The 25808-nt window shown below is 68.1% G+C and overlaps 3 protein-coding genes across 28 annotated transcripts; all 3 read left to right on the top strand.

Moving 5' to 3' along the window:
* The first annotated feature begins 1040 nt into the window (after positions 1-1040).
* TDRKH (tudor and KH domain containing) lies at positions 1041-5185 on the top strand. Its single transcript, XM_065653733.1, has 12 exons — positions 1041-1205; positions 1638-1744; positions 1823-2012; positions 2660-2799; positions 2873-3095; positions 3391-3557; positions 3644-3816; positions 4005-4069; positions 4320-4471; positions 4549-4665; positions 4813-4909; positions 4970-5185. The coding sequence occupies exons 1-12, from the start codon at positions 1052-1054 to the stop codon at positions 5053-5055; spliced, it is 1671 nt and encodes a 556-aa protein (XP_065509805.1). The 5' UTR covers positions 1041-1051; the 3' UTR covers positions 5056-5185.
* Positions 5186-5475: 290 nt separating this feature from the next.
* On the top strand, positions 5476-10499 carry MRPL9 (mitochondrial ribosomal protein L9). Of its 2 annotated transcripts, none has more exons than XM_065653879.1 (7): positions 5476-5618; positions 5924-6083; positions 8047-8171; positions 8331-8381; positions 8598-8699; positions 8806-8889; positions 10203-10499. In XM_065653879.1, the coding sequence occupies exons 1-7, from the start codon at positions 5538-5540 to the stop codon at positions 10290-10292; spliced, it is 693 nt and encodes a 230-aa protein (XP_065509951.1). In that variant the 5' UTR covers positions 5476-5537; the 3' UTR covers positions 10293-10499. The 2 variants fall into 2 exon arrangements, with proteins under 2 accessions (XP_065509951.1, XP_065509950.1); XM_065653878.1 differs by having other exon boundaries at positions 5477-5618; positions 9473-10297.
* Positions 10500-12006: 1507 nt separating this feature from the next.
* Positions 12007-24799, top strand: CELF3 (CUGBP Elav-like family member 3). 25 transcript variants are annotated; one of them, XM_065653663.1, is made up of 12 exons: positions 12007-12151; positions 13293-13375; positions 15016-15064; positions 15796-15924; positions 16154-16233; positions 17073-17213; positions 18938-19076; positions 20142-20294; positions 20360-20425; positions 21815-21913; positions 23045-23128; positions 24672-24799. In XM_065653663.1, exons 1-12 carry the CDS (start codon positions 12007-12009, stop codon positions 24797-24799), a joined length of 1296 nt encoding a protein of 431 aa, XP_065509735.1. The 25 variants fall into 25 exon arrangements, with proteins under 25 accessions (XP_065509735.1, XP_065509733.1, XP_065509734.1 ...); XM_065653661.1 differs by having other exon boundaries at positions 20360-20426; positions 21810-21913; XM_065653662.1 differs by having other exon boundaries at positions 17073-17216.
* The last annotated feature ends 1009 nt before the right edge of the window (positions 24800-25808 follow it).

The raw sequence follows: 25808 nt of genomic DNA, 5'->3' as shown, positions 1-25808 counted from the left end.
GCCGGGGGGCACCCGGAGGGGTCTGGCACCCAGTGATGTTCTGTCACCTGGTGACACTGTCACCCAACGGGGCTTTGTCACCTGGTGATGCTCTGTCACACGAGGAGGATCTGTCGCCCGGGGGGTCCCCATCACCTGGGGGTGTTCCCTCCCTTGGGGACGATTCCTCACCCACGGGGGGCGCCCCGGCACTGGGGGTGCCCCCACCCCGTTCCGAGTGGAATAAAGGCGTTTTGGGGAACGGTGCGTCCGTGGGCTTCGTCACAGGGGGAACCGCGGCGCGGGGGGGGGCACCGGGTGACAGTGGGTGGCGCGGGGCGACGGGGTGACACGGGTGACAGCGAGTGGCCCCGTCCCACCTCCTGGGACCCCACGGCCACGCCACGCGGGGCGTTACGGGACGCCCCGTCCCCCGCGCTCTACGGGACCCCGCGCCTGTCACTCACGGCTCAGGGCGGGTCCGAGCCCCCTTACTGCTCGCTGATTGGCTCTATCCGGCCTCCGCGCGCAGCCGATTGGCCACTTTATTCTCAGGCAGGCGCTTTGCCCCGCCCCCTCCCCCTCTCATCCCGCCCCCTCCCGCTGATTGGCCACCTCGCCTTTGGCGCTGATTGGTGGGAGGGGGAGGAGCGGCGCTCTGGTTGGAGGGCGGTGGAAGGGGGCGGGGCTGGCGGCGGCCGGGCGCGTGAGGCGGCGGCGCGACGGGCGCGGAGCTGCGGGACGAGGCCGGGGTGGGCTGGGCTGGGCTGGGCTGGGCTGGGCCGGGCCGGGCCGGGCATCCGCAGGTCGGGCCGGGGATCCGCAGGTGCCGCGGGGCCGCTGGGGGAGGCGGCGGGACCGCGGGGTCGGTGCTCGCCCGCCGCGGCGGCTCCGCTCCCGGGCGCTGGGAGCCGCGGCCTGGTCCGGTGGCACCGGGGCTGAGGGGGGCGCGGGTGGCAGAGCCCTCAGCGGGCGGGAGGAGCCGAGAGGCGGCGGTGGAGGCTGCCCCAGGGCGGGGGGGGCTCGGCCTGGGCCCTCCTGCCACAGCGGGGCCGGGGAGAGGCTCCCGGTAATGACGCCGGTTCCTCAGCCCACGGGTGCGATGACGGCGGAGCGGGGACACTGGAGCAGCCTGACAGCGCTGCAGAAAACCGCGCTGGTGCTGGGGATCCCGGCCGGTGCCACTGTCCTCTACATCCTTTACCGGCGGTACCGGGAGAGCCGAGGTGGGTGTCACAGCCCCCGTGTCCCTCCCGGTCTCCCGTGTCTTGCCCGGCTCTCCCATGTCCTTTCCAGGCCCCCCCGCATCCACCTCTTGCATTCAGCTGCTCCCCCAGCCATGTTGAGGTCCTCAGGGTCCCCTCCCGCTGGGTCCCCCTTTGGTTCCCTCAGGGTCCCCCGCACTGAGTCCCCCTCGTGGTCCCCCCCAGGTCCCTTTCAGGGTCCCCTCGTGGTCCCCCCCAGGTCCCTTCAGGGTCCCCCCTGGGTTGCCTCAGGGTCCCCTCGTGTTCCCCTCCGGGTCACCTCAGGGTCCCCCTGTGCTCCCTCCCCGGGCCCGGGGCAGCTGCTGGAGCAGCTTTGCCCATTTACTGTTTCCCCGGGGCTGTTCCTGCCTCCTGGGGAACCCCCGGTGCCTCATGCTACCGCGGTCCCCGCAGAGGAGAGACCGACGTTCGTGGGGGACAAGGAGCTGGAGATCGAGATGCGGGTGCCCCGGGCGGCCGTGAAATCCATCATCGGGCGGAAAGGAGCCACCATCAAAAAGGTGAGGGCCGCCAGGGCGGGGCCGAGCTCACCAGGAACCCCGGTAAACGGCTCATCCTTCCCTTCCCGGTGCCCGCAGCTGAGCCAGGAGACCGGTGCCCGCATCGCGGTGGAGGAGGAGGAGGGTGAGGAGGAGACGGCGCTGCTCATCGCGGGCTCCCCTGCCCAGGTGTGCCGCGCCAAAGCCGCCGTGCACCGCATCGTGACGGAGAGCGCGCCGGTGACCGAGCAGCTCTGCGTGCCCCAGCGTGCCGTGGGACGGATCATCGGTACCTCACCCCCTGGCGGAGTCACAAATGGACCCGCTCGGTGGCAGAATTGCTGCCGAAAGCGCCAGAGTGGGGTGGGAGGGTGGTGCTGCCTCCTGCTCTGTACCCCTGGGGACCCCAGTTACCTCTTCCAGGGGCCCTCCCGGACACCTGGATCACCCCCCGGACGCCTGGGTCCACTTGGGTGGGGGGCACCCCAGACATCTGAACCTCCTATGTTACCTCCCAGGGGACCCAGGCGTCTGGGCCCCCCCACTTTCCCCCCACAAAGGGCACAGTTTTGGGGACCTGACCCCCTGGGTGTACCCAGGTGTCTGGACCCCCCCAGGGGACCCAGGTGTCCAGGACCCCCCACTGCCCCCCTGCAAAGGGCAGAATTTTGGGGACCTGCCCTCCCACTGACCCCCTGGGGGGACCCAGGTGTCTGGGCCCAGCTGGGCCCCATCAGTGGCTAATTAGGGCTCATTAATGGCAGCTGCTAATGAGGGTCATGCTGACACCTGAGGAGGGGTGGGGCCCGGATGCCTGGGTCCCCTGCTGATCCCCATTTCCCCCCAACAGGGGAACCCAGGCATCCGGGGAAAGAAATGAGAGAAACCCACCCGATTTCCTTCATTAATTTTAACTAATTTGATTGCGTCCTGCAGGCCGGGGGGGCGAGACGGTGCGGGGCATCTGCCGCAGCTCGGGGGCCCGCGTGCTTTGCGAGCGCGAGGCCGACGCCGGCCCGGGCCCCGTCAGGGTCGTGCAGCTCTCGGGGACGCGCGCGGAGGTGGCGGCCGCCAAGGTGAGCGGGAGCCCGAGGCCCAGGGGGTGTCCCGGCCCCCCCAGCCCACCGCTCGCCTCTTCCACCCCCCCAGAAACTCATCCTGGAGAAGGTGATGGAGGACGTCGCTTTCCGCAAGGAGCCGGCGGTGGCTGCGCGCTGCCCGAGCAAACAGCCCCTGGGCCGCCGGCGGGACCGGGAGCCGCTGCCCGATGGGGAGGAGGAGGATGAAGGGGCCACGTCCTGCGCTGAAGGCTCCAACCTGCGGCAGGACGAGGGTGAGGAGCTGGAGGAGCCGGCGGTGCCGAAATTTGAGGGTAAGAGAAGGCGTTTGCGTCGTTCCGGTGAAATATAAACAGGAAACGCATTTGCTCAGGGACCTGCGGAGGGTTGGGGACACTTGAGTGGCGCTGGGTCACCCCGGGGCTGCGTGTGGCCTCATCTCCCTCCTCGTGCCCCCCATCCCTGCCCTGGGTGTTGCCATTACCGGGTGGGCCGGCTCCTGCCAGAGCCGTTTGTCCCACGGCCGCCCCGAGTCGCGTCTCTGCGAGCAGGATGGGGATTCGGGGCTCCCTGGGCCGCCCCCCCGGCTCTCACCACCCCTCCCTGCAGTGCCCAGCCCCGATTTGGGCCCCATGCCCCCCGAGCCCCTGCAGGTTTTCGTCTCGGCGGCCGAAACCCCCGCACGGTTCTGGGTGCAGCTGGTGGGGCGGCGCAGCCTGCGGCTGGACCGGCTCCGTGCCGACATGTGCCAGCACTACCGGAGCACCGGCTGTGCGGTGAGATCCCTGGGGTGCCATCCCCGTCCCCCCTGCTCCCTGCAGCCCCCCCCGGGAGTGTCACCTGCTCTGTCCCCCCCGCCCAGGCCGAGCTCTCGACTGTCCAAGCCGGGGACATCGTGGCCGCTCCGTCCCCGGACGGCGGCGAGTGGCACCGGGCGCGTGTGCTGGGCGTGCGGGGGGACGGCAGCGTGGGGCTGCACTACGTGGATTTTGGGGACAACGGGAAGGCCCCCCCCGAGGCGCTGCGGGCCCTGCGGTGAGCGCGGGTGGCACTGGGAGGGTGGGGACAGTGGTTTGGTGTCCCCAGGGGAGGCTGGCGCTGGGGCAAGAGCTCACTGCTGCAGAACAAGGCAGGGAATTTGGTGTTTGGGGGGCCAGGGGAAGCTGGGGGGGGACTGTCCTTGCCGGCAGAGCTGGTGTCACCGTGCTCTCTGTCCCCGCCAGGAGTGACTTCCTCAGCCTGCCTTTCCAGGCCATTGAGTGCAGCCTGGCTGGGATCGGGCCCGCTGGTGAGTCGGGGCGGGGCTGATTCGGGCTGTGTCCCCTCCTGGGGGGTGACACCCGGTGTCCCTTCCCCCAGGGGGTGACACCCGGTGTCCCTTCCCCCAGGGGGTGACATCTGGTGTCCCCTGCATTTGAAATGGGCGAGTCAGGGGGTCCCCTCCTTCCCTGGGGATATTCAAACCCCCCGGGACGCGACCCGGTGACTCCACGGCATGTATCCCCGTCCCCCCGGGGGTCCCATTGTCCCCCTGGCAGGTGACACGTGGGACGAGGCGGCGCTGGCCGCGTTCCAGCGCCTGACGCACTGCGCCCGCTGGACACCGGTGCTGGCCACCGTCACCAGTTACTCCCAGTTCGGGCTCTGCCCCCGGCCCAGCGTGCGGCTCTTTGGGCTCCACCACGGCCAGGTGACCCCCGCGTCCCCCCCGTGTCCCCTCCCCGTGTCCCCGTGACCTCCCTCCCGTTACCATCACCCCTCCTGCAGAGCCTGGACGTGGCCGCGGAGCTGGTGCGGTTGGGCCACGCTGTCCCCTGTCCCCAGGAGGGCACGGAGGGGGACGGGCTCCCCCAACCGGTACCGGGAGCCACGGCGGAGACGCCGGTGAGTGGAGACGGGCTGGGGAGGGTGGACGAGGCTGCCGGAGGGAGCCGGTGCCTGGGGACGGGGTGTTCACCCCAGCACGGGGACGGTTCCTACCCCGGTGTCACCCCGGTGTCACCCCGGTGTCACCCCGGTGTCCCCATGCAGGAGCCCGTCACCGCCGCCTCCCTCGAGAGCCTCTTGTGGGAGCCCCGGCCCAGCCCCGGTGAGACCCCTCGCACCCCGTCCTGCCTCAGCCTGGCCGGTAAGTGCGGGCACCGGCTGGGAACGGCCTCGGTGACACCGGTATCGTGTCCCCAACCAGCCCGTTTCCCCTGGCTCTCTGCAGACGGTGCCTCCAGCGGCAGCGAGGATGGCGACGGTGTCGTGACAGAGACGAGGTCGTCGTGACGCCCCCGTTACCGGCCCGGTCTCCTCCGGGAGCTCCCGGTCTCCCCTGTTCCCTGCGGTTGTGGTTGGTTTGGTTTTACCCCAGCCCTGTTTTGCGGCGAGGGGAAAAGAACCACTTTGTTGTTAATAAACTTGAAGGTTTTGGAGCTCCCGCCTGTTCCGGTCCCTGCCCGCAGCACCGGTTACCGGGACCTACGGCTGCCACATTTCCCCCTTGTTTTGGGGGAAACAGAAGCCGCCACGGAGCGAGGTTGACCACGGGGGGAGTCTGGGGCACCGCCGTGGTGGGGGGGGCCCCTAACGGGGAGCACCGGGCGCAGGCGCGCAGCAGGGCAGCCCCCGGTGGGGTCCTCGGGCACCGGTGCGTGGGGCCGCGGCGTGTTTGTGCGCAGGCGCACTCGGCTGGGCGCAGGGCTCCGGGCGCAGGCGCGCGGTGGGGCAGCCCCCCGGGGTCCTCGGGCGGTACCGGGAGCGGGGCGGCCATGCTGGGCCCGGGGGCGGCGGGCGGCGCCGGGATCCTGGTGCGGGCGGCCAGCCGGGCCCTGAGCCTCAGCCACGGCCGGGTGAGCCCCGGGGAGGCGCGGGTGTGGGTGTCCGTGAGGGGAACGGGGCGGGCGGGAGTGTCCGTGAGGGGAACGGGGCGGGCGGGAGTGTCCGTGAGGGGAACGGCGGGGGCAGGAGTGTCCGTGAGGGAACGGGGGGGTCTGCACAGGCCCCTGGGGGCAGCCGGTGGTGGGATGGAGGCAGCCGAGGTGTCCGTGGCGGGGGGGGTTCCCGGGCCGGAGCGGGACTCACTCTCCACCGGGAGGCCCCGGTTTGCCCGGTACCGGGGGGGTGTGTGTGTGTCCTGACCGCGCTCCCCGGGCAGGGCACGGTGGTGGTGGAGCGCTGGTGGCAGGTGCCGCTCAGCAAGGAGGGCCGGCCCCCCCGCCTGCACCCCCGGCGGCACCGCGTGTACCGGCTGCTGGAGGACACGAAGCACCGGCCGCGGGGGCAGCTGGAGCTCATCCTCACCCAGGCCGTGGAGGGTACGGACCCGCTCCGCTCCCCCGCGTTCTGTCCCATCTCCCCCGCGTGACGTCCCGTTCCTCCCCATATGTCCCGTTTCCCCCCATTGAGTCCCGTTTCTGTCCCGTTTCCCCCCGTTGAGTCCCGTTTCTGTCCCGTTTCCCCCCTGTTATGTCCCATTTCCCCTCATTGAGTCCCGTTTCTGTCCCGTTTCCCCCGCATTGTGTCTCGTTTCCCCCCACTGAGTCCCGTTTCTGTCCCATTTCCCCCCTGTTATGTCCCATTTCCCCTCATTGAGTCCCGTTTCTGTCCCGTTTCTCCCCCGTTATGTCCCGTTTCCCCCCATTGGGTCGCGTTTCTGTCCCGTTTCCCCCCATTGAGTCCCGTTTCTGTCCCGTTTCCCCCCCCGTTATGTCCCGTTTCCCCCCATTGGGTCGTGTTTCTGTCCTGTTTCCCCCCATTGAGTCCCATTTCTGTCCCGTTTCCCCCCCATTATGTCCCATTTCCCCTCATTGGGTCGCGTTTCTCTCCCGTTTCCCCCCATTGAGTCCCATTTCTGTCCCGTTTCCCCCCCGTTATGTCCCATTTCCCCCCATTGGGTCCCGTTTCTGTCCCGTTTCCCCCCGTATGTCCCATTTCTGTCCCATTTCCCCTCATTGAGTCCCATTTCTGTCCCGTTTCCCCCCCGTTATGTCCCATTTCCCCACATTGGGTCGCGTTTCTGTCCCGTTTCCCCCCCGTTATGTCCCGTTTCTCCCCATTGGGTCGCGTTTCTGTCCCGTTTCTCCCCATTGAGTCCCATTTCTGTCCCGTTTCCCCACATTGAGTCCCATTTTTGTCCCGTTTCCCCCCCGTTGTGTCCCGTTTCCCCCCATTGGGTCTCGTTTCTGTCCCGTTTCCCCCCATTGAGTCCCGTTTCTGTCCCGTTTCCCCCCATTGAGTCCCATTTCTGTCCCATTTCCCCCCCGTTATGTCCCGTTTCCCCCCATTGAGTCCCGTTTCTGTCCCGTTTCCCCCCCGTTATGTCCCGTTTCCCCTCATTGAGTCCCGTTTCTGTCCCGTTTCCCCCCCGTTATGTCCCATTTCCCCCCATTGGGTCGCGTTTCTGTCCTGTTTCCCCCCCGTTTGTCCCGTTTCCCCGCATTGAGTCCCGTTTCTGTCCCGTTTCTCCCCATTGAGTCCCATTTCTGTCCCGTTTCCCCCCTGTTGTGTCCCGTTTCCCCCCACTGAGTCCCGTTTCTGTCCCATTTCCCCCCATTGAGTCCCGTTTCTGTCCCGTTTCCCCCTCGTTATGTCCCGTTTCTGTCCCAATTCCCCCCGTTATCTCCCGTTTCTGTCCCATTTCTGTCCAGTTTCCCCCCCGTTATCTCCCATTTCTGTACTGTTTTTGTCCTGTTTCCCCCATTATGTCCCATTTCCCCCCGTTATCTCCCATTTCTGTCCCGTTTTTGTCCTGTCCCCCCCCCCGTTATGTCCCATTTCTGTCCCATTCCACCCATTATCTCCCATTTCTGTCCTGTTTTTGTCCTATTTCCCTCCCCTTTATGTCCCGTTTCTGCCCCATTTTGCCCCGTTATCTCCTCTTTTTGTCCTGTTTCCCCCCGTTATGTCCTATTTCCCTCCCCTTTATGTCCTATTTCTGTCCCATTTCCCTCCATTATCTCCCGTTTCTGTCCCGTTTCTATCTCATTTCCCCCCATTATGCCCCGTTTCCCTCCATGATGTCCCGTTTCTGTCCCATTTCCCCCTCGTTATGTCACATTTCCCCGGTTCTGTCCCATTTTCCCCCATTATTTCCCGCCGTCCCCAATGACCCGCTGGCCGCAGCGATTCCCCCCTCATGCCCCAGGACAACTCCGGCCCGCAGAGCCCCCAAACCCATCATTTTGCAGCGTTTTCCCTCTGCTTTTTGATTTTCCAACCCCCGCCAGCTGGCAGATGCAGGGGGGGGCCCATCTCTGACCCCCTGTTCCCCCCACCCAGGTTTGGGGACCCGCGGGGACCTGGTGAGCGTGGAGAAACACGTGGGGCGGAACAAGCTGCTGCCGCGGGGCTTGGCCGTGTACGCGTCCCCCGAGAACCGGCGGCTGTTTGAGGAGGAGAAACAGGTGAGGTGGGAAAAAGGGGTTCAGAAATGGGGAAAAACGAGACGAAAAAGCAAAGATTTGTTGGGGGGGGGTTGTTCTTGGAGATCATCCCCATGTTCCCCCCCCAACCTGTCTGGTTTATGGGTTTTTGGGGTGATTCTCCTCCCCGTGTCCCCACAGCTGCGCCAGACGGCAAAGGTGGAGGAGCTGCAGACGCAGAGCGGGGAGAAGGTGAGTGTGGGGGGGGTCCGACCCCCCCAAAACTGCTGCCGAGAGGCCCCCCCCGGGGTTGGGGAGCCGCTTGGGACCCTCATCCTGCCGCTGTGTGTGTCCCAGTGTCACCCTGTCCCCCTCAAGCCCCTGGGGAGCACGATGCCCCCCAGGGCAGCTCAGTGCCCACCCCGGGGTGCACAGTGCCCCCTCCCGACCCCTTCATCCTCCCCCCAGACCCTCAGCTTCCTCCGGAGCTGCCGCCTCGAGGTCGGGATGAAGAACAACGTCAAGTGGGAGCTGAACAACGAGATCGTGGCGCGGCATTTCCTCAAGAATGTGAGCGCTTCTGCCATTAACGGGCTGGGGAGCTGCGGCGGGGGGGCAGTCTCTGGGGGTTGTGCCCCCCCACACCCTCACCCCCCCGCCCCGTCTCGTTCCGCAGCTGCGGGTTTTCGTGCCCCCCCACGCAGTGAAGCTGCCCGAGGAGCCCATCACGCGCTGGGGCGAGTACTGGTGTGATGTGACGGTGAGCGGCCCCCCCAGACCCCCTCCCCGCCCCCCAAAACCCTCTCCCCACCCCCCCGCTTTGCCCCCCCCGCAAAGAACCCCGAGCCCAGTCCTGGCACAGGGTGTGAGGAGCCAAAATCCTTTATTTAAAAGAGGAAAATAATCAACCAAAAGCCCTGTCCTTGGGACACACAGAGTGGGGGTGTCTCCTCGCCCCCCCCCCCGCCCCCCCAGTGAGCAGAGCCCCCCCCAAAACACCTCCCCCGGATCCTGGTTCCCATCACCTGCCACTGCCTTCATTGTGCCCCATTCCCATGGGGAGGAGAAGGGGTGAGGGCCCCTGTTTCCCCCCCATTTCCCCCCATTTCCCCCCCTGTTCCCCCCCCATTTCCCCCCCCATTCCCCCCCTGTTCCCCCCCCATTTCCCCCCCTTCCCGGCCCCCCCCGCACTCACGTCCCCCCAGGATTTGGGGACGGAGCATCCGCTGGCACAGGATGGGGCAGAGACCCCAGAGCGGCCGCCCCCCATTCCCGGGGGACACAGGGTGACCCCGGGGGGGGGCGGTTCCCCGGCCCTGACCCCCCCTCCCCGTGCACGGCAGGTGAACGGGCTGGACACGGTGCGGGTGCCCATGACCGTGGCGCAGTTCATGCGCCCCAAGACCCGGCGCTACCGGCACTGGCTGCAGCAGCAGCGGGAGGCGCTGGCGGCCACCAGGGAGGGGCTGCTCTGAAACGGGGGGGCCCCGACCCCCCTGGGACCCCCAAAGTGCTCCCAGGACCCCCCCCAGTACTCTGGGACCCCTGAACTTGCCCCAGGGCTGCCCCGGGATCCCCAAACTGCCCCCAGGACCCGTGGGACCCCCTCCCAACTTCTTGGGACCCCCAGACTGCTCCTAGGACCCCCACAGGACCCCCAAACTCGCCCCCAGGACTCCTGGGATCCCCAGACTCCCCCTGGGACCCCCCCCCAACTTCTTGGGACCGCCAAACTGCTTCCAGGACCCCCACAGGACCCTCAAACTCCCCCACAGGACCCCTGGGACCCCCAAGCTGCCCCCAAGACCCCTGGGATCCCCCCAACTTCTTAGGACCCCCAAACTGCTCCCAAGACCCCCATGAGAACCTCCCCCCAGCACCCCAGGACACCCCCTGGGACCCCCAAACTCCCCCCCAGGACCCAAGGAACCCCCCTCCAGCCCCCCAGGCCCCACGTGGGGGTCCCCAGAAAGGATTGGGGGGGGGGTGCCTGGAGCTGCTCTGTCACGGGGAGGGGGACAGGTGGGGTGGGGGGGTCACAGCACTTTTATTGGAGCGAGACCCCCCCCTCAGGACACTGCTCCCGGCCCCCCCAGCTGCTCCCGGATCCGACGCGGCAGCTCCGGCTGCGTGAAGTACCCTGGGGGGGGCACGGGGCGGTGACGGGGCGGCAGGGACCCCCTGTGTCCCCCCCCAGGCCTTGGGGACCCCCCTGGAGGCCCCCCCTCACCTGCAGCGAACTCCAGGACATCGTCCGGGCGCTGGTGCAGCAGCTCCCTGTTGAGGGGGGGGGCAGCGCAGGGTTTTTTGGGGGAAAGGGCCTGTTTTGCGTGTTTTCATGGCAAATGAACGTTTGTTTTTGACACGAATTGGGGTGTTCTGGGGAAGTTTTTCCGGGGGGGTCGGGTCCCACCTGAGGAAGCCGCGCAGCAGCAGCCGCGTCTCGGGGTGTCCCCGCAGGTACCGCTCGCTGCTCAGCCTCAGCGCGGCCGGGGGGGGGCTCGGAGCAGCGTCACGCGTGGGCTGGGGGGGGGGACACGAGTGTCACCCGTGGGCTGGGGAGAGGAGGGGGGGCACAATCACCCCGGGGGTGGCCCCATGTGGGACAGCCCCCCCGCCTCCCAGAGCCGCAGCGCAACAGGGGGGTCACCGCCCCCCCCACGCGTGTGACCGCGTCCCGGGGTGGGGTGGGGGGGGGGGTCACAGCCCGTGGGTGCGTGTCCCGGTGTGTCCCCCCCCCCGCGGCACCTGCCGGGGACGCGGCGGCGGTTGCGGCGACGCCATCTTGGCTGCGGCCGTTGCGACCGGTCGCTATGGGCAACGGGGGGGGGGACGGACACGGCACCGGGCGGGGGGGGACACGCGGGCGTGTGCGCGTGGGGTGTGACACGGGGGGGCTGGGATGAGGGGGCGGTTTGTGCGTGTCCCCCACCCCGGGTGTAGCGGGGCCGCCCCGCGCTCAGCACCGGGGACAGCGCCGGGCGGGGTGCGGGGCGGGGACGGACGGACACGGGGACACGCGGGGACGGACACACGGACTCGCCATCTTCACCCCCCGCCCCCCCCCCGCGCGTGCACACACGGGCGCGCCCCCGCGTGCGCGCCCCCCCCCCGCGAGCGCGGCCCCGCGCACACACGCACCCGCCCCGCGCGTCCCCCCCGCCCCGCAGCCCCGGCGGCCGCCGCCGCGGAGCCCCGGGCGAGGCGGAGCCGGTGGCCGCTGCTCGGTGCCCGGTTGCCGGTGTCCAGCGCTCGGTGCCGGTCCCCAGGTCCCGGTGCTCTCGCCGGTGCCCGGCTCGCGGTCCCGCTCTGACATCAGCACCGGGCGGGGCGGGGCGGCACCGGCCGGGGAAGAAAAGCGGCGAGCGGGGTCCGGAGCCGGTACCGGTGCCGGTACCGGGGCGCAGCGGGCGCGGGGTCTCGCCGCCGCCGGAGCTCTCGGGGAGCGCGGCCGGTGCGGCCGCTATGGGCCGGGGCGGGCGCTGAACCTTCCTCCGGTACCGGGGGCCCCCCGGGGGCAGCGGGGCGGCGAGCGGGCGGTACCGGCAGCCACCGGCATCTGGGGGCCGCCGCACGGAAGGGCCCCATCGGGAAACCGCCGGGACCTACCGGGAGCGCCGCCCCCCGGGCAGAGCTGCCCCCGCCCCGCCGCGCCCCGTCCCCGGAGCCGAGCGGAGCCCCGGGGCCGCCTCGTCCTTTGTGTGCGCCGCGGCCGGGCCGGCACCGGGCACCGGGCACCGGCAGCCGCCAGCGGGAGCCGCTCCGGCAGCCGAACGCGGGCGGTGGGAACGCGGCACCGGCCACCGCGGCGGCGATACCGGGAGCCGCACCGAGCGGCGGGAGCGGCCCCGGGGCCCGGTCCCTCCCCGGCGGCCCCATGAAGGAGCCCGACGCCATCAAACTCTTCGTGGGGCAGATCCCGCGGCATCTGGAGGAGAAGGATCTCAAACCCATCTTCGAGCAGTTCGGCAAGATCTACGAGCTCACCGTCATCAAAGACAAGTACACCGGCATGCACAAAGGTAACGGCACCGGGAGCGGCACCGGCCACCGGCACGGCCCTGGGGAACCGGGAACGGGAGCGGGGTGCGGCCCCCGGCACCGGGAATGGCACCGGGAGCAGCCTCGGGCGTCAGAGGCGGCACCGGGAACAGCCCTGGGGAACGGGGAGCGGGATGCGGCCCCCGGGAACGGCACCGGGAACGGCCCCCGGCGTCGGGAACGGCACCGGGAACGGCACCGGGAACGGCCCCCGGCGTCGGGAACGGCACCGGGAACGGCACCGGGAACGGCGTCGGAAACAACCTCCGGCGTCGGGAACGGCACCGGGAACAGCCCTGGGGAACCGGGAACGAGATGCGGCCCCCGGGAAAAGCCCACGGCACCGGGAACGGCACCGGGAACTGGCACAGCCCTGGGGAACCGGGAACGGCGCCGGGAACACCCCTGGCACCGGGCACAGCCCCACGTTCAGCCAGAGGCCCCGAGCAGCATCCACAGCCCCGGTCCAGCCCCGGGCACCGGGAACAGCCCCGGTCCAGCCCCGGGCACCGGGTACCCCCCGGTGCGGCCCCGGGCACCCCGGTTCAGCCGCAGGCAGCGGGTTCAGCCCGTGGCGGGTGCTGCGGGGGTGGGTGGCGGTTGTGCGCGGGTGTTGGGTGCGGGTGTTGCGTGGGCGCTGGGGGTGTTCGTGCGGGTGTTCGGGGGGGCCGTGAGCGGCTGTGCCGGCGCAGGGTGTTGCGTGGGTGGGTGTTTGCGGTGCTGGGTGACGGCCGGGGAGAGGGGGGGTGTTGGGCGGGGGGTGCCCGGGGGGGTCCCCCCAAAACCCGACCCCCTCCCCTGACAGCCGGGGGGGGGGGAATCCCTGGAGCTCCAGGACAGGCCGGGGGGGCACAAGGCGAGTGCAGGCCCGAGGCCGGGGTGACGGGCACAGCGGAACTGGGGGGGGTCGAGGCTGCTGCCCCCAGATGCCCGAGACCCCCCAGGCTCGATGGGGGGGCCCTGGGGACCTCGGGGACCCACCGCTGTCCCCTGCCTGGGCCTGGAGGGGGGAGGGAGCAGAGCCCTGAAATGTGGGGGCTGGGTGCCACAGGGGGGCTGGGTGCCACAAGGGGTCTGCACCCCCCGCCGTGTCCCCCCCCCCATCCCGATCTCTCCCCCCAGGATGCGCCTTCCTGACCTACTGCGCCCGCGAGTCGGCCCTGAAGGCGCAGAGCGCCCTGCACGAGCAGAAAACCCTCCCGGGGGTGAGTGGGGCCCCACCCGCGACACCCCCACCCGCGACACCCCCACCCGCGACACCCCCACCCGCGACACCCCAACCCATGACACCCCCACCCCCCCCACCCCCGGGAGGACCCAGGTGTCCGGGACCCCACCTTTGGGATGGGGGGGGGGCGAGTCACACCCACAAACATCTGCTGGGGGGGGGGTTATAAATAGCGGGGGTGAGCGCTGCGTCGCCTGAAGACGCTAACGAAGGCCTGGCGCTAATTAGGGCCTGGCGCTAACGAAGCGTTGCCAGGCGAGCGGCGGGCACCGGGCAGCTGAGCTAACAAAGCCGGGGGGGGGAACCCAGGCGTCCGGGTGCCCCCCACCCTCCCATTGCAGCTGGGGTGCTGGGGAGGGTCCCAGCACCCAGATTCCCCCCCACACCATGGGTGCTGAGGGTGCCTGAGGCCTCGTGGGGGGTTTTGGGGGGTCCCAGGGGTGTGGGGTGGGGGGGGCATTTTGGGGGTCCCCTCGTGCAGGGGTGGGGGGGCCGGTGCCCCCCCCGCCGGGCTGCGCGTGTCCCGCCGGCCCCGGGGGGGATTTGGCTTCGCCGGGATAATCCGGGGATTTGGGGGCCGTAAATCCCGGGGCGGATTTGCGGGGCGGGGGGGGGATTAGGGGCGGCACCGCCCTGGTAGCTGCACCCCCCCCCCGCACCGGGATGGGAACGGGGAGCGGGACCCCCCCGCACCCGCCGGGCCTGGGAACGGGGCGGGATGCTGGGGGGTCCCGGGGCAATTTGGGGTGTTGGGTGCCCCCCTCTCCCCCCTCCCCGTGCCCCCCCGCCCCGGTCGGGGCTGATCCCGGCCCCGCGGGGGATTAGGGGGGATTAGTGCCCCCCCCGGGGGGGGCATTTCCAGCGCCATCTGGGGCGGGGGGGGGAGGGCTGGGGCCACCTTCGCTTTCGGCGGGGGAAAGGGGCCGCCTGGGGTCAGCTGGGGCCGAACCGCCCCCCCCGAGACCCCCCCGGGCTGGGGCTGAACCGCCCCCCCCGAGACCCCCCCCGGGCTGGGGCCGAACCGGCCCCTCCGGGAACCCCCGCGCTGAACGGGCCCCTCGGCGCCCCCATCTCCCGCATCCCCTGAGCCCGGGGGGGGTCACGGCCTGGGGGTCCCCCCCTTCCCCCCCCCCCAAATCCTCCATCCCCCCCGCCCCCCCCCATCCCCGTCATTGTTTATCGCGAGCGCTGATGATGTCAGCGGCGTTGCCGGGCAACGGGGATGGGGAAATTGGGATGAGTGGGCGGTTGCCATGGAGCCGGGGCTGCCGTTGCCATGGTTACCGGGCATCTGCGCCCTCCCCCCCCCCCGGCCTCTGGGGGTTATGGGGTGGGGTGGGGGGAGTGGGCTCATCGCCCCCTAATTAGTGGGGCGGTGGTGGGTGCTCGTTAGCGCATCCCTGGGCCCCCCCATGGCCGCGGTGCCCGTTGCCGGGTAACAGGATGCAGGGCTGGGGTTGCCATGGCGACGGGAGCATCTTTGGGGTGCTGGGGGCCGGGGGGGCGGGATCCGTGCACCTCCCGTGGTGGGGGGTGTCTGACCGGACGCCTGGGTCCCTCGGGGGCTGGGGGGCTGTGTCCCCCCTTGTTCCCATCCCCTCCCCTGTCCCCCCCCAGATGAACCGGCCCATCCAGGTGAAGCCGGCGGACAGTGAGAGCCGAGGAGGTACCGGCCCCCCCGGGCCCCGCAGTGTCGCCCCCGCGGCCCTGGCTCCATCCGCTGTCCCCAAACCACCCCTGTGCCCCCTCCCCACGTCCCCATCCCTGTCCCCATGCCAGGGCTTTGTCCCCAGGGCGGGTGTCCCCATCTCTGTCCACCCCAACTTGTCCCTATTCCCCACGGGGGGGTCCCACCCCATCCCTGGGTCCCAGCCCATCCCTGGGTCCCCATGTCCCCATCCCTGGGTCCTGGTCTATCCCAGTGTCCCCATGTCCCCAATCCCAGGCATCCCAGCCCATCCCAGTATCCCCATGTCCCCATCCCTCGGTCCCAGTCCATCCCAGTGTCCCCATATCCCAAATCCCGGGGGTCCCAGCTCATCCCGGTGTCCCCATGTCCTCATCTCTGGGTCTCAACCCATCCCAGTGTCCCCATGTCCCCATCCCTGGGTCCCAGCCCATCCCAGTGTCCCCATGTCTACAATCCTGGGGGTCCCAGCCCATCCTGGTGTCCCCATCCCTGGATCTCAGCCCATCCCAGTGTCCCTGTGTCCCCATCCCTGGGTCCCAGCCCATCCCAATATCCCCATGTCCCCATCCCTCGGTCCCAGTCTACCCCAGTGTCCCCATATCCCCATCCCTGGGTCCCAGCCCATCGCAGCGTCCCCAGGGGGTCCCACCCCGGAGTGCGGGGGGTCCCCACCCCGGTGTCCCCTTGTCCCCCCTGTGTCCCCGCAGAGGACCGCAAGCTGTTTGTGGGGATGCTGAGCAAGCAGCAGGCGGACGAGGATGTGCGCAAGATGTTCGAGCCCTTCGGCACCATCGATGAGTGCACGGTGCTGCGGGGGCCCGACGGCACCAGCAAAGGTGGGGGGGCTGGGGGGGGTTGAGAAAAGCTCGGGGGGGGTCCGTGAGGGCTCTTGGAGAGGGGGAAACAGGGATCCATGGGGCAGGGTGTGAACTGGGGAGCAGGGTTGGGGTTGAGGGTCGGTGGGGCGGGTTCAGAGGGGGGCCATGGGGTGGGGGGTGTGTATGGGGGTCTGAGGGGGACAGGTGGGTGTCCCCCCAACAACGCTGACCCGCTGTCCCCCCCCAGGCTGTGCCTTCGTCAAGTTCCAGAGCCACGCGGAGGCCCAGGCCGCCATCGCCGCGCTGCACGGGAGCCGCACCCTCCCGGTGAGACAGGAACGTTGTCCCCGCCATCATTGTCCCCATCGTCGTCATCCCCTTCATTGTCCCCATCATTGTCTCCATTGTTGTCCCCATCTTTGTCCCCACCACCATCCCCACCATCCTTGCTGTCACCATCATCATCATCATCCTCACCACCCCCATTGTTGTCCCCACCATCTTCGTCCCCACCACCATCTTCGTCCCCACCACCATCTTCGTCCCCACCATCACCATCGTCCCCACCATCACCATTGTCCCCATCACCATAATTGTCCCCACCATCATCATCCCCACCACCATTGTCCCCACCATCTTCATCCCCATCATCATTGTCCCCACTACCACCATCCCCACCATCACCATTGTCCCCATCACCATCATTGTCCCCACCATCATTATCTCCGTGATCATCACCACCACCATCGTCCCTACCATCACCATTGTCCCCACCACCATCATCCCCGCCATCACCATTGTCCCCATCACCATCATTGTCCCCACCATCATTATCCCCATGATCATCACCACCACCATTGTCCCCATCATCTTCATCCCCATCATCATTGTCCCCACCACCATCATCCCCACCATCACCATTGTCCCCATCACCATCATTGTCCCCACCACCATCATCCCCACCATCACCATTGCACCCATCACCTTCATCCCCATCATCGTTGTCCCCATCACCACCATCCCCACCATCACCATTGCCCCCATCACCTTCATCCCCACCATTGTCCCCATCATTCCCATCCCCACCATCCCCACCCCTTGCACCCAAGGACCCCGGCGCAGGCGGCCACCCCCGGGTGACATGGTGCCACCGTGTCCCCACGCAGGGCGCGTCCTCCAGCCTGGTGGTGAAGTTTGCAGACACGGAGAAGGAGCGGGGGCTGCGGCGCATGCAGCAGGTCGCCAGCCAGCTGGGCATGTTCAGCCCCATCGCACTCCAGTTCGGGGCCTACAGTGCCTACACGCAGGCGGTGGGTGGGGACATGGGGACATGTGGTGGCCCTGGTGGCTGCTGGGCCCCCTGGGACAGCGGGAGGTCCTGGGGGTGATGAGTGGCTGGAGGGTGACACGGGGAGATGCTGAACCCCTGTGGTGGTGGGTGATGAATGTGGGGACATGAGGGACCCTGTGGCCCAAGGTGGGGCATTGGGGTGACACACTGGGAGGTGATGGAGATCTGTGGTCGGGCGTGGGGACACTGGTGTGCTGGGGTGACAGTTGTGGGGTGGTGATGTTCTCCATGGCCCAGGGTGGCAGCATTGGGGTGGCCATCATGGGGAGGTGACGTTCTCCATGACCCAGGGTGGTAGCACTGGGGTGGCCATCATGGGGAGGTGATAGGTCTCCATGACCCAGGGTGGTGGCACTGGGGTGGCCGTCATGGGGAGGTGATGGATCTCCATGACCCAGGGTGGTGGCACTGGGGTGGCCATCATGGGGAGGTGATGGATCTCCATGACCCAGGGTGGTGGCACTGGGGTGGCCATCATGGGGAGGTGATAGGTCTCCATGACCCAGGGTGGTGGCACTGGGGTGGCCGTCATGGGGAGGTGATGGATCTCCATGACCCAGGGTGGTGGCACTGGGGTGGCCATCATGGGGAGGTGACGTTCTCCATGACCCAGGGTGGTAGCACTGGGGTGGCCATCATGGGGAGGTGATAGATCTCCATGACCCAGGGTGGTAGCACTGGGGTGGCCATCATGGGGAGGTGATGGATCTCCATGACCCAGGGTGGTGGCACTGGGGTGGCCATCATGGGGAGGTGATAGGTCTCCATGACCCAGGGTGGTGGCACTGGGGTGGCTGTCATGGGGAGGTGATGGATCTCCATGACCCAGGGTGGTGGCACTGGGGTGGCCATCATGGGGAGGTGATAGGTCTCCATGACCCAGGGTGGTGGCACTGGGGTGGCCATCATGGGGAGGTGACATTCTCCATGACCCAGGGTGGTGGCACTGGGGTGACCATCATGGGGTGGTGACGTTCTCCATGACCCAGGGTGGTAGCACTGGGGTGGCCATCATGGGGAGGTGATGGATCTCCATGTCCCAGGGTGGTGGCACTGTGGTGGCCATCATGGGGAGGTGATGGATCTCCATGACCCAGGGTGGTGGCACTGGGGTGGCCATCATGGGGAGGTGATAGGTCTCCATGACCCAGGGTGGTGGCACTGGGGTGGCCGTCATGGGGAGGTGATGGATCTCCATGACCCAGGGTGGTGGCACTGGGGTGGCCATCATGGGGAGGTGATAGGTCTCCATGACCCAGGGTGGTGGCACTGGGGTGGCCATCATGGGGAGGTGACATTCTCCATGACCCAGGGTGGTGGCACTGGGGTGACCATCATGGGGTGGTGACGTTCTCCATGACCCAGGGTGGTAGCACTGGGGTGGCCATCATGGGGAGGTGATGGATCTCCATGTCCCAGGGTGGTGGCACTGTGGTGGCCATCATGGGGAGGTGATGGATCTCCATGACCCAGGGTGGTGGCACTGGGGTGGCCGTCATGGGGAGGTGATGGATCTCCATGACCCAGGGTGATGGCACTGGGGTGGCCATCATGGGGAGGTGATGGATCTCCGTGGCACTGGGGCGCTGGCCCCACAGGGTGTCCCTGGGCTCCGGGTGGGGCCGTGGTGGCCGGCGGTGGCCGGTGGCCCGTGCCCGGTGCCAGGCGCTGTCCCCACAGCTGATGCAGCAGCAGGCGGCCCTGGTGGCCGCGCACTCGGCCTACCTCAGCCCCATGGCCACCATGGCCGTCCAGATGCAGCACATGGGCACGGTCAACCCCAACGGGCTCATCGCCACCCCCCTGCCCCCCTCCTCAGGTACGACACAGCCACCACGGGGGACACGGGGACACAGGGACACGGGGGTGGGGATATGGGGACGCCAGGGAATGCGGGACACCACGGGTGGGACATGGGATATGGGGGACAAGGGGACATGAGATATGGGGGACACCAGGGATGGGGATATGGGGACATCAGAGATAGGACATGGGATGTGGGGGACACCGGGGATGGGGACATGGGTGATACCAGGGATGGGGATATGGGGACACCCGGGAATGGGGAACACCGGGGGTGGGACATGGGATATGGGGGATCCCAGGAATGGGGGACACCAGGTATGGGGACACCACGGGTGGAGGACATGGGCTATGGGGGACACCAGGAACTGGGGACACCTGGGAATGATGGCACCAGGGCTGGGGACCCAGGAGTGACACCGGGAGACCGGAGATGGTGTCACCAGCACTGGGGACCCAGAGGTGACACCAAGAGACTGGAGATGGTGTCACCAACGCTGGAGACCTGGGGGTGACACTGGGAGACTGGAGATGGTGTCACCAACACTGGGGACCTGGGGGTGACATTGGGAGACCAGAGCGGGTGTCACCAGCGCTGGGCACCTGGGGGGTGACACTGAGACTGGAGATAGTGTCACCAACACTGGGGACCTGGGCGTGACACTGGGAGCCCAGTGATGGTGTCACCAATGCTGGAGACCTGGGGGTGACAGCAGGAGACTAGAGATGGTGTCACCAGCGTTGGGAATGTGGGGATGACACTGGGAGACCGGAGATGGTGTCACCAGCACTGGGGACCCAGAGGTGACACCAAGAGACTGGAGATGGTGTCACCAGCTCTGGGGACCTGGGGGTGACACTGGGAGCCCAGTGATGGTGTCACCAGTGCTGGAGACCTGGGGGTGACACCAGGAGACTAGAGATGGTGTCGCCAGCGCTGGGAATGTGGAGATGACATTGGGAGACCGGAGATGGTGTCACCAGCACTGGGGACCTGGGGGTGACACCGGGAGCCCAGAGATGGTGTCACCAGCGCTGGGGACCCGGGGGGTGACACCGGGCTGCCACGTTGTCCCCGCAGGAACCAGCACGCCGCCCGCCATGGCCGCCACCCCGGTCCCCGCCATGGCCGCCCCGCTCGGTGTCAACGGCTACAGCCCGGTGCCGGCGCAGCCCGCGGGGCCCCCCGCGCCCCCCGACGCGCTCTACGCCGGCGGGGTCCCCCCCTTCCCAGGTGCCCGCCGCCCCCCCCGCGCCCCCCGCCGCCCCCGCCGCCCCTAACGGCCCCTCTGTCCCCAGCCCAGAGCCCCGCGGCCCCCCCGGACCCCCTGCAGCAGGCGTACGCCGGCATGCAGCACTACACAGGTATACTGGGGGCACTGGGAGGCCATGGAAGGGCAACTGGGAGGGCATGGTTTGGCACTGCGAGGGCAGCTGAGAGGGACCGGGGGGGGTCTTGCATGGTACTGGGAGGAGCTGGGGGTCATTGCATGGCACTGGTGGGTACTGGGAGGAGCTGGGGGAATATGGCATGGCACTGGGAAGGCAACTGGGAGACACTGGGGGGGTCTTGCATGGCACTGGTGGGTACTGGGAGGGCATGGCATGGCACTGGGAGGGCAACTGGGAGGCACTGGGGGGGTCTTGCATGGCACTGAGGGGTACTGGGAGGCACTGGGAGAGTATTGCATGGCACGGGTGGGTACTGGGAGGCACTGGGTTGGCATGGCATGGCACTGGGGGCACTGGGGTGGCCGCTGGGAGGCACTGGGGGGGTCTTGCATGGTAATGGGGGGAGTTGGGAGTCATTGCATGGCACTGGTGGGTACTGGGTGGAGCTGGGAGAATATGGCATGGCACTGGGAGGGCAACTGGGAGGCACTGGGGGCATCTTGCATGGCACTGCGGGGCACTGGGAGGGCATGGCATGGCACTGGGAGGGCAACTGGGAGGCACTGGGGGGCATTGCATGGCACTGGTGGGTACTGGGAGGCACTGGGGGGGCATTGCATGGCACTGGGGGCACTGGGATGGCCACTGGGAGGCACTGGGGGGATCTTGCATGGTAATGGGGGGAGTTGGGAGTCATTGCATGGCACTGGTGGGTACTGGGTGGAGCTGGGAGAATATGGCATGGCACTGGGAGGGCAACTGGGAGGCACTGGGGGGGTCTTGCATGGCTTGGGGGGGCACTGGAAGGCACTGGGGGGTATGGCATGGTACTGGGAGGCACTGGGGGAGCATTGCACGGCACTGGAGGGTACTGGGAGGAGCTGGGGGGATATGGCATGGCACTGGGAGGGCAACTGGGAGGCACTGGGTGGGCATCGCATGGCACTGGTGGGTACTGGGAGGGCATTGCGTGGCACTGGGGGCACTGGGAGGGAAACTGGGAGGCACTGGGGGGGTCTTGCATGGCACTGGGGGCACTGGGAGGGCAACTGGGAGGCACTGGGGGGGCATTGCATGGCACTGGTGGGCACTGGGAGGCACTGGGAGGGCATGGCATGGCACTGGTGGGCACTGGGAGGGACTTTATGTGGCACTGGTGGGCACTGGGAGGAGCTGGGGGGGCGCGCATTGTGTGGCACTGGTGGGTACTGGGGGGCACTGGTGGAGCATGGTTTGGTTTGGGGGAAACTGGGGGCACTGGACAGGGTCTTGCATGGCACTGGGAGGCACTGGGAGGCACTGGGAGGCACTGGGGCGCCAGGGGTCCCTGTGCCCCCCGCTGAACCCCCGTCCCCTCCCCAGCCGCCTACCCGGCCGCCTACGGGCTGGTGAGCCCGGCGTTCGCCCCCCCGGGAGCGCTGCTGGGCCCCCCCGCACCCCAACAGCAGCAGCAGCGCGAAGGTGAGACCGGGGGACACCCCAAGGGACACCCCAAGGGACAGACCCCAGGGACACCCCAAAGAGACAGACCCCAGGGACATCCCGGGGGACACCCAAAGGGACAAACCTCAGGGACACCCAGGGCATCACAAAGGGCCAAACCCCAGGTCACCCCAAAAGGACAAACCCCAGGGACCCCACAAAGGGACAAACCACAGGGACACCCCAAAAGGACAAACCCCAGGGACACCCCAAAGGGACAAACCCCAGGAGACCCCAGGGACACCCCAAAGGGACAAACCCCAGGGACACCCCTGGGGACACCCAAAGGGACATGCCTGGGGACACCCAGGGGACACCCCAAAGGGACAAACCCTAGGGACAAAAGCCAGGACATCCCAGGGACACTCCAAGGGACACCCCAAAGGGACAGATCCTGGGGACACCCCAAGGGACACCCCAGAAGGACAAACCCCAGGGACACCCCAAGGGACACCCCAAAGGGACAAACCCCAGGGACAAACCCCAGGACACTCCAGGGACACCCCAAGGGACACCCCAAAAGCACAAACCCCAGGGACACCCCTGGGGACACCCAGGGACACCCCAAAAGGACAAACCCCGGGGTGCTGGGGGTGGGGGGGCTCAGGTTCCCCAGGGGTGCAGGGACAAGTTTGGGGTGCCTGTGGGCACATGGGGTGGGTTTTGGGGTACGTGGGGCTGTTTTGGGATGCTTGGAGTGGGTTTGGGGGTGCGGGGTGGGTTTGGAGGTGGTTTTGGGGGCACAGGGAGGGTTTTGGGGTACAGGGTGGGTTTTGGGGCACAGTACGGGTTTGGAGGTGGTTTTGGGGGCACAGGGCAGGTTTTGGGGGCACAGGGCGGGTTCAGAGTTAGTTTGGGGTCACAAGGTGGGTTCAGAGGTGGTTTTGGGGTCACAGGGTGGGTTCGGAGGTGGTTTTGGGGTCACAGGGTGGGTTTTGGGGTCACAGGGTGGGTTCGGAGGTGGTTTTGGGGGCACAGGGCGGGTTTTGGGGTCACAGGGTGGATTTTGGGGTCACAGGGTGGGTTCGGAGGTGGTTTTGGGGGCACAGGGCGGGTTTTGGGGCCGGGGCCGCTGCCCCCGCCCGCCGTGACGCCGCTCCCCCCCCGCAGGCCCCGAGGGCTGTAACATCTTCATCTACCACCTGCCCCAGGAGTTCGCCGACACCGAGATCCTCCAGATGTTCCTGCCCTTCGGCAACGTCATCTCCGCCAAGGTCTTCGTGGACCGCGCCACCAACCAGAGCAAGTGCTTCGGTAGGGACGGCGCCGGGAACGGGGACACCACGGCCAGGGGATGGGGACACCATGGCCAAGGGATGGGGACACCATGGCCAGGGATGGGGACACCATGGCCAAAGGATGGGGACACTATGGCCAAGGGATGGGGACACCATGGCCAGGGGATGGAGACATGATGGCCAGGGACACCATAGCCAGGGATGGGGACACTATGGCCAAGGGATGGGGACACCATGGCCAGGGGATGGAGACATGATGGCCAGGGACACCATGGCCAGGGATGGGGACACTATGGCCAAGGGATGGGGACACCATGGCCAGGGACACCATGGCCAAGACCACTGCAACTGGGCACACCATAGTCAGGAGATGGGGACACCATGGCCAAGGGATGGGGACACCATGGCCAAGGACACTGCAGCTGGGGACACCATGGCCAAGGGATGGAGACACCATGGCCAAGGACACCGCAACTGGGGACACCATAGTCAGGAGATGGGGACACCATGGCCAAGGACACTGAGACTGGGGACACCATGGCCAAGGGATGGAGACACCATGGCCAAGGACACTGCAACTGGGGACACCATGGTCAGGAGATGGGGACACCATGGCCAAGGACACTGCGACTGGGGACACCATGGCCAGGAGATGGGGACATGATGGCCAGGGACACTATGGCCAGGGATGGGGACACCATGGCCAAGGACACTGCAACTAGGGACACCATGGCCAGGAGATGGGGACGCCATGGCCAGGAGATGGGGACACCATGACCAAGGGCACCACCACTGGGGACACCGTGGCCACGAACACCGTGGCCAGGGCAAGGGGACAATCTGGCCAGGGGATGGGGACACTGTGGACAAGGACACGGCAACTGGGGACACCATGGCCAGGAGACGGGGACACCATGGCCAAGAACATCATGGCCAGGGGATGGGGACACTGTGGCCAGGGCATGGGGACATCATGTCTAGGGCACAGGGCCACCATGGCCAGGGGATGGGGACATCATGGCCAAGGACACCAGAACTGGGGACACCACAGCGGGGGACACCACGGCCAGGAACATCACGGCCAGGGAATGGGGACACTGTGGCCAGGACATGGGGACACCATGGCCAGGGGATGGAGACACCAGAATGGAGGCAGGGACACTACAATTGGGGACACCATGGCCAGGACATCGGGACATCACGGCCAGGGGTTGGGGACACTGTGTCCAGGACATGGGGACACCATGGCCAGGGGATGGGGACATCATGGCCAAGGAATGGGGACATTGTGTCCAGGACATGGGGACACCATGACCAGGACATGGGGACATCACGACCAGGGGATGGGGGACACCACACCTGGGGCCACCACGGCCAGGTACCGCGGGGCCACCTTGCCCCACGGCACAGCCCCCCCAGGGCTGTGGGGCCAGAGGCCAGGGAGGGCGGTGGCCCTGATGTCCCCGCTGTCCCCAATGTCCCCAACGCTGTCCCCGCAGGTTTCGTCAGCTTTGACAACCCGGCCAGCGCACAGGCCGCCATCCAGGCCATGAACGGCTTCCAGATCGGGATGAAGCGCCTCAAGGTGCAGCTCAAGAGGCCCAAAGACGCCAACCGGCCCTACTGAGCCCGGTGAGCCCCCCCGGACCCCCCCCGGGACCCCCTGGGAACCCCCAGCTCTGCTTAACCCACCCCCCCCACACCAAATCTCCCCCTTTTCCCCCAGGTCCGGAGGCTCTGGAGCAGCACCCTTGGGTGCCCCCCCCTTGCAGGGCAGCCCCCCCACCCAGCGGTGCTCGCGGGGGGCTCGGTGCTGCCGGGGGGGGGCACACAGACCCCCACACGCTCAGGAAGGACGGACCCCCCCCCCCACTCCCTTCCCCCCGCCCAGGACCAAGCCGGACCCCGCGCCCACCGGGGCAGGGCTGGGGGGGGGCCCTGGGTGCCACCCCCAAATCTGGGTCCAATCTGCCCTGGGTGGGGGGGGGCACCCACCCCCAAAACTCCTCCCCAACCCCCCCCCCCCCACCTTGCTCCCCGCAGGGCCCTTCGCACCCCCCCCCCCCCCCCCCGGAGCTTTTTTCTCACCAAACAGGACCAAAACCAGCTCCGGGACGGGGGTCCCACCACGGGGGGGACATTCCGCGGTTGGGGACACCGACCCCGGCACCGTCACCCCCCTCCCCGGTCCCCTGGGTGGCCGTGCCAGGGCGCAGCGGGACCCCCCCCCGACACACACACACTGCCACCCGCTTCGCCCCCCCCCCGCCCCCCAACCTGCCTCAGTTTCCCCTCTCACCCCCGGGCACCGAAATGGGGACAAACCAGCCAAATTTGGGGACAGAGGGACACGGGGAGCAAGGGGACGCGGGGACACGCCGGGGGGACACACACGACGCCTCCGGACCCGCAGCGGCCAAAAGTGGGGTGCGCCGGGGCCCCCCCAGCCAAACCGGTGCCCCCCCCCGGTATCCCCTAAATGGGGACAGTGCCCCTGACACCCCCCCAAAATGGGGCCGGTCCCCCCGACACCCCTAAATGGGACGGTGACCCCAAGCCCCCTAAATGCAGCGCCCCCGACACCCCTAAATGGGGACAGTGCCCCCGACACCCCAAAGGGGATGGGGACCCTGACC

The sequence above is a fragment of the Caloenas nicobarica genome, chromosome 31 (genome assembly GCF_036013445.1).
Source record: "Caloenas nicobarica isolate bCalNic1 chromosome 31, bCalNic1.hap1, whole genome shotgun sequence".
Taxonomy (NCBI): Eukaryota; Metazoa; Chordata; class Aves; order Columbiformes; family Columbidae; genus Caloenas; species Caloenas nicobarica.
This window is presented reverse-complemented; position numbering and strand designations above follow the sequence as displayed.

What these genes read in the sequence shown, in the direction of transcription:
- TDRKH (XM_065653733.1), top strand. Translation starts at nt 1,052, where the DNA reads ATGACGCCGGTTCCTCAGCCCACGGGTGCGATGACGGCGGAGCGGGGA. An exon ending in CGGAGGTGGCGGCCGCCAAG is followed by an intron (nt 2,800 to 2,872) that starts GTGAGCGGGAGC and finishes CCACCCCCCCAG; the next exon opens with AAACTCATCCTGGAGAAGGT. An exon ending in GTCCTGCCTCAGCCTGGCCG is followed by an intron (nt 4,910 to 4,969) that starts GTAAGTGCGGGC and finishes GTCCCCAACCAG; the next exon opens with CCCGTTTCCCCTGGCTCTCT.
- MRPL9 (XM_065653878.1), top strand. Translation starts at nt 5,538, where the DNA reads ATGCTGGGCCCGGGGGCGGCGGGCGGCGCCGGGATCCTGGTGCGGGCG. An exon ending in AGACGCAGAGCGGGGAGAAG is followed by an intron (nt 8,382 to 8,597) that starts GTGAGTGTGGGG and finishes TCCTCCCCCCAG; the next exon opens with ACCCTCAGCTTCCTCCGGAG. An exon ending in AGTACTGGTGTGATGTGACG is followed by an intron (nt 8,890 to 9,472) that starts GTGAGCGGCCCC and finishes CGTGCACGGCAG; the next exon opens with GTGAACGGGCTGGACACGGT.
- CELF3 (XM_065653650.1), top strand. Translation starts at nt 12,007, where the DNA reads ATGAAGGAGCCCGACGCCATCAAACTCTTCGTGGGGCAGATCCCGCGG. An exon ending in ACGGGAGCCGCACCCTCCCG is followed by an intron (nt 16,234 to 17,072) that starts GTGAGACAGGAA and finishes GTCCCCACGCAG; the next exon opens with GGCGCGTCCTCCAGCCTGGT. An exon ending in ACAGCAGCAGCAGCGCGAAG is followed by an intron (nt 21,914 to 23,044) that starts GTGAGACCGGGG and finishes CCCCCCCCGCAG; the next exon opens with GCCCCGAGGGCTGTAACATC.